Source organism: Zingiber officinale, chromosome 5B (assembly GCF_018446385.1).
Source record: "Zingiber officinale cultivar Zhangliang chromosome 5B, Zo_v1.1, whole genome shotgun sequence".
In the NCBI taxonomy this organism is placed as follows: domain Eukaryota; kingdom Viridiplantae; phylum Streptophyta; class Magnoliopsida; order Zingiberales; family Zingiberaceae; genus Zingiber; species Zingiber officinale.
The window spans coordinates 65,654,846-65,664,554 of NC_055995.1; the positions used below are offsets into that span (position 1 = coordinate 65,654,846).

Here is a 9,709-nt window from a genome sequence, read left to right on the forward strand (position 1 = left end):
AGCCTATTCGCAAAAGCTTCCAAACAAGACCAGGTTTTGAACCGATCATCCCACTGGTTTCCAATTTTTCCATCTGTAACAGCATACAATCTGCCCAAGTAATTCAACAAGACTGGATGGAATGATCTCAGGGCTGCCAAGTAAACCAACTGTTCTGTTTTTTAATTTTATCACTGATTTCCAATGCACTAAACCCTAATTTTTTTGGTTAATTGTGTGTTTATTTTCCGAATACAAATTTTATTTTAGGTGATACAGACCCGTAAAAGCAACAATATCTATTAGATTAGGCATACAACTAGTACAGAAGAGGCAAAGAGTAACCATATAAATTTTGATTGAACAAAATACTTCCATTTTTAATTAGCACACAGACACTGCAAGTTCTGACAAAAGAAACTAATTGCCTCAGTGAAGCTATCCTCCATTAATACCTACCTTGCACAAATTGTGCTAAAAAAGTCATAAATATCATATTAAAAACAAAAAAGAGGGAACTTAAGTGTGGGAAGCACCGACCTTAATAACTATACATGGTATAGACGTGTGTGCCATGCCACGCATCAACTGATATTTGTGTTAACGAAACTTAATTGACTATTATGTAATTAAAAATCGCTAGAAAACTTGGGTAGAATGCAGTGAATGAAAATTAAACAGGGGTTAAGAGGCTAAACAACAAATGGCACCATGAGTGCTAAGACACTGAGATTCTTTAAAGCTGGCATTTAGGCACTCATGACCTACTTCTCTACTCTACTGTCTGCTCACCCACCTCTATGTGATAGCAACTTGATTCTCCCGCTTAAATCAAGGTGCAATTACTCTGTCCTAGAAATTACCTGAAGCGATTGCAATGTCTGAAACTGCCAACAATTGCCTATCTTGTGAGAGAAATGAAGTCACCAGTCACTGAGTATGTGTTTGGAGGATGTTAAAGTATGTGTTTTGGAGGGAGAAATTGGAAAAGAATTAATGGCCTAATAATCCAATGTGTTTTCTGCTGATTGTTATGTAACTAGTTAAAGATTACGACCACAGATAATGGAGGATAGTGCCACCCTTCACTGAATAGAGCAACATGGACATGAATAAACTCGTCAAGTATACAAGCATGAAATAAAGCAATCCTATCAAAGACAAGTTATATAAGATAAATAAAGCATGAAATAACCATTATACCAAACTATATTAAAACTTAATATTTTGAAATAAAAAAAATCACAAGTTTCATATATTTTTATATCTAATACCTTGTACATCATTGTCTTTCAGAATTGAAGTTTCATCTATTTGGTTATTTGATGCACCTTGAATGTTTTGACAATCTGCACAAATATTGTTTGAACAAAATATAAACAACTTGAGTTTTAAATTATAAACAAGAGCGTTCTGACCTTTTCTGCTAGTTACCACATTCTCAATTTCCCTTGCATGATAGACTTGAATAATGTATATAACATATAAAAGAAAAAGTCAAATAAGAGTTATACAAAAGAAAACAATAGATGGCTGATGTATAAAATAATATGCTACCTTTTTTTTTTAAGTTTCGAGTCGTGTAATTGCCAATCAAAATCTGTGGTTGAGTATTTGTCCCATCTTGAAGTTGAACATGAGATTTTCCAACATTTTTACTTTTAAGGGGCATTCCTATCAAAGACAAGTTATATAAGATAAATAAAGCATGAAATAACCATTATACCAAACTATATTAAAACTTAATATTTTGAAATAAAAAATTCACAAGTTTCATATATTTTTATATCTAATACCTTGTACATCATTGTCTTTCCGATTTGAAGTTTCATCTATTTGGTTATTTGATGCACCTTGAATGTTTTGACAATCTGCACAAATATTGTTTGAACAAAATATAAACAACTTGAGTTTTAAATCATAAATAAGAGCGTTCTGACCTTTTCTGCTAGTTACCACATTCTCAATTTCCCTTGCATGATAGACTTGAATAATGTATATAACATATAAAAGAAAAAGTCAAATAAGAGTTATACAAAAGAAAACAATAGATGGCTGATGTATAAAATAATATGCTACCTCTTTTTTTTAAGTTTCGAGTTGTGTAATTGTCAATCAAAATATGTGGTTGAGTATTTGTCCCATCTTGAAGTTGAACATGAGATTTTCCAACATTTTTGAAATAACCATTATACCAAAGTATATTAAAACTTAATATTTTGAAATAAAAAATTCACAAGTTTTCATATACAATAGATTGTTGATGTATAAAATAAGATGCTACCTCTTTCTTTTGAGTTTCGAGTTGCGTGATTGTCAATCAAAACCTGTGGTTGAGTATTTTCCCCATCTTGAAGTTTAAAATGAGGTTTTCCAACATTTTTACTTTTAAGAGTCAATCCTATCAAAGGCAAGTTATGTAGGATAAATAGCATGAAATAACCATAATTATAAGGAAGAAAGTCCTAACCTCTTTTTGAATTTCGAGCTGCGTGATTGGGAATCATAATTAGAGATTGTGTATTTGCCTTATCTTGATGTTGAAAATGAGGTTTTCCAATAGTTTTACCGTCACAAGCCATTCCTATCAAGAGCAAAAGTTACAATTTATAGATAAAAAGAAAGTTAGTTATATATCCATTGATATGATAAATAAAAGGTCCATAGTCAACAGTGAAATAACATATATATATGGCAAATCTACTCTCTTACTATCACTTTATATCATATTAATTAAACATAAAAATTATATATGCTAGACAAAATCTCATCATAAACAGAATCTCATCATATATCAACATCAATTTCAACTCCTATAGCATCATCCCGAACCCAAACGATTTCTTCATGATCATGGTCGTCTTCAGGATTACAAATACAACTTTGAAGGTATGTATCAACATCTACCACAGGTTGCATTTTATAATGTCCTCGTGCATCGGTGGTGATAATTACATGCCAATTACAATCAACTGGATCTTCCACATAAAAAACTTGCATGGCTTGGGATGCTAAAATATAAGGCTCGTTATGACGCTTCACATTTGTAAAATTGGCCAACATAAAACCATCCTCGTCTAGTTTTAGTCGTTTGCCTTTGGAGACCCAATCACATTCAAATAAAACAACTCTTCGACCTCCCTCGTAATCTAACTCAATCACATTTTGCAAAATTCCATAATAATCAAGTTCACTTGATATTGGATTCTGATCTCTAATACTTGAATAACTTGAAGTAGTAGCCCGAACAATAACACCACAATTCTGAGTTTTTCTCTTGTGTTCCACTTCTTTTGTATGAAACCTAAATCCGTTGGAAAGGAATTTTTCATATCGTATCCCTATGAAATTCGGACCTTTGGCAAGTTATTTCAGATCATTTGATATTGGATCATCCTGGGAAGGATTTGTATTTTCGATCTATCACAAAAACAAAATGATAAAATATGTATAAAAATCATAATATATAACTTTAATGACAATTACACCACAAACTTACATGTTTTGCAAACCAAGATGCAAAAGACTCACTATGCATACGTTCAATCTGGTGAGGTGGAAGACCAGAATGACTAAGATTCAAAATCCGACGGTGTTCACTGAAATTAAGAATAACGATTTGATAAACATTGATGATTATATATTTAAACTCGATGAAATATATATTAACATACTCTATATAAGATTGTACGTGATGACAGTTGAATAACACATATTGATGTGCCTTCTTTAATGTCTCATCATCAAACTTAGTTGCAATGGCCTTTCCAAGTGCATAACCAGAGGCTGTAAACACGTCCAATGCAAATGTTGAACCGATAGTTGTATCATCATTTCTCGTTGATTGATTGAATCTTGTCTCTACATAATCAGCTAAATATAAATAACAGAATGTCAAACATTCCTCAACCAAATACCCCTCAGTAATGGATCCTTCTGGTCGACTTCTATTTCGAACATATGACTTCAATGTCCCTAAGTACCTTATATCAAAAATATAAATTTTATATTATTGAGTGAAAATAATAATTTAAATAAAACAATATCAATAAGAGAATTGTTTATTACCTTTCAATTGGATACATCCAATGATAATAAACTGGTCCAGCAAGTTGTACTTCAGTAGCCAAATGTACAGTCAAATGAATCATTATGTCAAAAAATGACGGAGGAAAAATTTTCTCGAGTTGACAAAGAATCACCGCAATGTCTTTCCTCAGACGAACCACATCAGTAGGAGAAATTACTTTACAACATAGCTCTCTGAAGTACCTACACAATCTGATCAAAGGATTCCGAACTGATTTAGACAAAGTTTTACGTAGTGCTACCGGCAACAACTGTTGCATCAAAATATGGTTGTCATGACTTTTTAGACCAATTAATTTTGCTGGTTTCAGTTGAATGCATCGTGAAATGTTAGATGCATAACCATCTGGAACTTTAACTTTTTTCAAAACCTTGCAAAATGTACCCTTCTCTTTTTTCCCCATTGAATAACAAGCTGGAGGTAGGTAAACTCTACTCGGTCCCTTCTCAATAGGATGAAGTTCTGATCTTATCCCAATTTCTTGCAAATCAAGACGTGATTTAATATTATCTTTCGTTTTCCCTTCCATATCTAGCAATGTCCCACAAATTGATTCGCACACATTCTTTTCAATATGCATAAGATCAAGATTGTGACGTATCATATTATCTTTCCAATAGGTTAAATCGAAGAAAATACTTAGCTTTTTCCAATTGAATGGTAGTTCTAGATTATCATCAACTATTTTTCCAAATTTCAATTTAAAATTTTTTAACTCATTGATCACTGTGTCTCCTGAAAGTATTGGTGGTGGTCTTCCATACTCTTCTGTGCCATCGAAATGTTGAGAATCTTTGCGAAACTCATGATCACTGTTTAAAAATTTGCGGTGACCCATATAGCAATATTTTTTACCATTTTTTAACCACCGTGAATGTGTAAATTTGTGGCACACCGGGCATGCAAATTTACCCTTGGTGCTCCATCCAGATAGGGTTGCATATCCAGGAAAATCACTTATCGTCCATAGTAATGCAACATGCAATTTAAAATTCTATTTTGTTGATGCATCATATGTTTGCACTCCTACTTCCCACAAATCCTTCAAATCTGCAATAAGGGGCTGCAAGTAGATGTCGATGTTATTTCCAGGAGCAGATGGACCAGGTATTAGCAATGATAACATAAAGTATGGTTGTTTCATACGGATCCATGGTGGAAGATTATAAGGCACTAAAATGACTGGCCACGTACTATGCACCGCACTCATATTTTTAAATGGATTAAATCCATCTGAAGCTAATCCTAGCCTTATGTTTCTAGGATCCTTCGCAAATTCTGGGTGGTTATGGTCAAACGTTTTCCAAGCTGGGGAATCAGCTGGGTGTCGCATGTAACTGTCTTTTGTGCGAGATTCAGAATGCCATCTCATATGGACGACCGTTTTGTAGGACATGAACAAACGTTGTAACCTAGGCTTTATTGGAAAATACCATAAAACCTTACATGCAACTTTCCTCTTGTCACCAGTAGGATCATCTTCAGATGTTTCCCATCTAGGCTCATTGCATGTTTTACAGAGAACTCTTTCCTTGTCCAACCCCCAGTACAAAGTACAATCATTAGGGCAAGCATCGATTTTTTCATAACCAAGTCCTAATTGCTTCATTAATTTCTCTGCTTCATAGTATGACTTTGGTAAATCTTTCATAGCATTTGGAAATGCTTCTCTCAACAAATCCAAAAGCATATTAAAGACTTTATTGGTCATTCTTCCAAGACATTTTAAGTGAAGCAAGCGAATGATGAATGCAAGTTTTGAGAATTTCTTACATCCGGGATATAACTCCTTTTGTGAATCATCAATTAATTTATAGAATTTCTCGGCCTCCCCAAATGGAATATCTTTATCCTTTTCAAATCCTGCTGTATTGATTGTACTACCATTGTGTTGTTGGACCCCAAAAGCATCATGAACTAGTCCCTCCATGTTATCTACATCATCACGAGACAGAACCGAACTAGATATTGAAGGTGCACTACATGCTATCTCTACATGAGCAACCCAGTGAGTATAACCTTTAATAAATCCATCAACCGTCAAATGATCATAAGCCTCCTCTCTTGAAACACATATGCCAATCTTACATCTTGCACAAGGACATGCAATTGTTCCATTTATGTTTGCATTAGAAAATGCAAAATCTAGAAAATTCTCAAGTCCTTTTCTGTATTCCTCAGTTTGTCTTGGTAAAAACATCCAACCTTTATCCATCATAATTCCAGTAAATATATGTACTAAAACTGGTTCAACAAAAAAATAGATTCAGTCAAAAAATCAAAAAACTTAACAACCAATATAGTAACTAAATAATCTATCTGTAAACAACTCAAAAACACTAAATATTTTATATATAAACTGCAAACATGTTATTAAATAGATTCAGTCATTGTGATAAACATGATAAGTCAATAAGATAACATGATTTCAATATCTCAATAGATGCATGTTTATTTTTAATTCTAGAAACATAGAAAAGTCCATTATCCATTCCTACAAGCTAAATTTAATTTTTAAAAATCATGATAGTACAGAATGTTTTTATACTTATTATTAAAGAGCAAAGTGTTAGCTAGAGCCCTAGAGCCAATCATTTGATGATTGTATTTTGGACTTATTGTATCATATTCTATATATAAATAAAGGCATTTAGATTTTGGTTATTATACTTACTTGTATTGGTGCCAAATAAACTAAGTATAATAATGTCCCTGAGTAGACGGTTCTCACCTATATCAATCGGTTAGTTGAACCGATAGTGAGATGATATAGGGAACACTACTCTTAATCATTCCTAGTCGAGTATTAACATTCAGGGACAATGTTAATGCAATAAGACTAGCATGTAGGTCAACTCGATGACTTGATCTCACAAGTCATGGATATAGAGATATCAAGTTGACACATGGGTATACATTAGAGAATGTATACTGAATGACCCGCCATGAGAAAGTATCATGGATCGTTATATGAGTGTCATATACTTTCTCATGTGGCTATTAGTATGACTACTAGTCCTTAGACCTGAAGTCACCATGGATCTCTACATAAGGAGTTATGTACTTTGATTTCGTCAAACGTCACCCGTAACTGGCTGGACTATAAAGGCGATTACCGGGTATGTAACAAATTATGCAGAGGGATGTGAGTGATGTAGATGGGATCTATCCCTCCCATATGACGGGAGCGACATCAATATTCTTGATAGAGTGAGACCCCTAAGTGCATGACCATGCCCAAATGAGTCAACATGAGAAGTTGAGCTCATTTGATCGAGTGAGTCTACTTGGAGTTCAAGATTTAGATTGATTAGAGGATGACACGGTCTATGCCTCATATTGATCAATCTAGATGTCTAGGATAGAAGGACACTTGTCATATATTGTGAGGAGTCACAATTAGTAGTCACAAGGTGATATTGGATCTCGACATTCTTGTAACTTGGGTAGTAATGATGTGTTTCTAGATACCGCTCATTACTTATGCTCATAAATGGGTTTAGGGCATTGCCAACGTTACAAGAACATATAGGGTCACACACTTAGGACAATTAGATGGAGATTAGGTTCATATGATGAACCAAGAGGATTAGATTCATTTGATGAATCAAATTGGATTAAGAGTAATCCTAATTGGGCTAACTTGAGTTCGACTCAATTTGATTCATGTGTTCAATGAGTCTAATTTAGATTTTGACTCATTGAATCAATTTAATTAAATGAATTAGATTCATTATATTAAGTGGGCTTGAATCAAATGGTTGGATTCGATCAACCATGGAAGAGATTTGGTCAAGTTTGACTTGACTTGAGAGGAAGATTAAAAGTCAAGTTTGACTTGACTTTATGCCACCTCATTGGTGAGTTGGCATTGATGTGGACCAATGATGATGCACCACATCATCATGGTTGCCACCTCATGGGAGTTACTAATGAGTGCCACCTCATGGAGGTTACAAACCCTCTTTGATGACAACTTAATGCATTAATAAGGGGGTTACATTTGGGAAATGTGGCCGGCCACAATTTGAATGAAAATGGATTCGTTTTCATTCATGTGATAATTATTGCATCTTCTTCCTCTCAAGCTCTCCCTCTCCCTCTCCCTCTCCTCCTTGCTTGGCCGAATCTTACCAAGGTGCTAGCACACCTTTGTGTGAGGTTTTCTCCACCTACGTGTCCCTGTGGATACTTCTAGAGGACCGACGTTTGACGGTCTAGAGATCCGGCAATTCCTTGGACGAGCGGGAACGCGAAAGGGCACGCTTCAAGGTATACTTCTTAACACATAGATCTAGGAGTAGATCTAAAGTTTTTGAAACTCGTACTTGTATTTCGTTCTGTTTTCCTTGCACGGATCTACGGCTTTGGGTGATTCGGTATTTCCGCGACGCGAAAAGCGGTTTTCGTGGCCCGAAAAACCCAACAATGGTATTAGAGCCACGTGCAAGGCTTATACGAGTTTAATTTTTGGTTTTATGAAAACTAAACCTTCTGTGATTTTCTGTAAAATTTAGTTTTTTTTTTTTTATGGGTAAATTTTCCGTAGAAGCGAAGCACAAGTATCTCGGCACTTGTAGGCTTCGGCTACCGGGAAGTTTTTCCTTAAACGGCTTCGTTTTGCCCCAAATCCGTTTGGGACAGCGAGCTTGGGTGCCATTAGATCGCAAAGGAGCAACTCACGATGGTTAGATTGTGGGTAGGGGTACTGCCCCTAACCCCGCAAGGGGATTTGCTCCGTGATTGCACCCGAAATCGCTAAAAACGAACCTGCCGGGAAGATTTTTCCGAAACGGCAATGTCTCGACCCAAATCGTTTTGGGACAGTGAGTTTATGCGCTGTTGGATCGCAAAGTAACCCTCGCGATGGTTAGATCGCGGGTAGGGGCGCTGCCCCTGGCCCCGCAAGGGGATCCGTTCCGCGATTGCGCCCGTAACTGCTAAATGGGACCGCCGGGAAATTTTACTCGTAAAAATTGTAAAAAATTAATTTTAAAATTATAGAAAATTATGAAAATATATAATTTTGAATTATATATTAATTTTGTGATAGTCATGGCCCAAAAACCCAATATGATTGGATTGTGTTGTAATTCATAATACGGCCTGCGTGCCGTTATGTGTTTGCACGTGTTGTATGTTTTTATTTTTCCGCGACCTGCGCGTCGTGCTTTTCTCATATATTCTGGTTGTAAATTAGATTTAGACTTGAATGTAACTCGAGTTTCAAATTTTAATGTACAAATTGAAGCGGTGGAGGGTCCACACGAGACGGAGTTCCGAGGCGGGCACGAGCAACACAAGGTGGTCAAAGGGAGGAGCTTGGAGAAGCTGTTGACCCTAGGTTGACCATTCGATCTTCTCATTGGCTTGAGAAGATCATAGTGGGGCCATGACTAAATCACAAATAGATTAATTAGTTAATTGCTTATGTATATGATGCATGTTTAATAAGTAATTAATTAATTAGTGCCTTACGATTAGATTAGATCTAAGTCGTGCACATGATGCACCCTTGCGATTAGATTAGATCTAAGTCGTGCACAAGATGCATCCTTTTCGATTAGATTAGATCTCGATCGAACCAACTCTAAATGCCTAACCGTGCCGTGATACCTATCACTACCTCGATCACATGTA

At 35.4% G+C, this 9,709-nt stretch overlaps 1 protein-coding gene across 1 annotated transcript; it reads right to left on the reverse strand.

Moving 5' to 3' along the window:
- Nucleotides 1-5,063: 5,063 nt before the first annotated feature.
- Nucleotides 5,064-6,284, reverse strand: LOC121986689. The gene has a single exon (XM_042540640.1). The coding sequence runs from the start codon at nt 6,282-6,284 to the stop codon at nt 5,064-5,066; it is 1,221 nt and encodes a 406-aa protein (XP_042396574.1).
- Nucleotides 6,285-9,709: the final 3,425 nt, after the last annotated feature.

Bases quoted from the DNA above. Each gene is read 5' to 3' on its own strand.
- LOC121986689 (XM_042540640.1), bottom strand. From the start codon at position 6,284: ATGGATAAAGGTTGGATGTTTTTACCAAGACAAACTGAGGAATACAGA.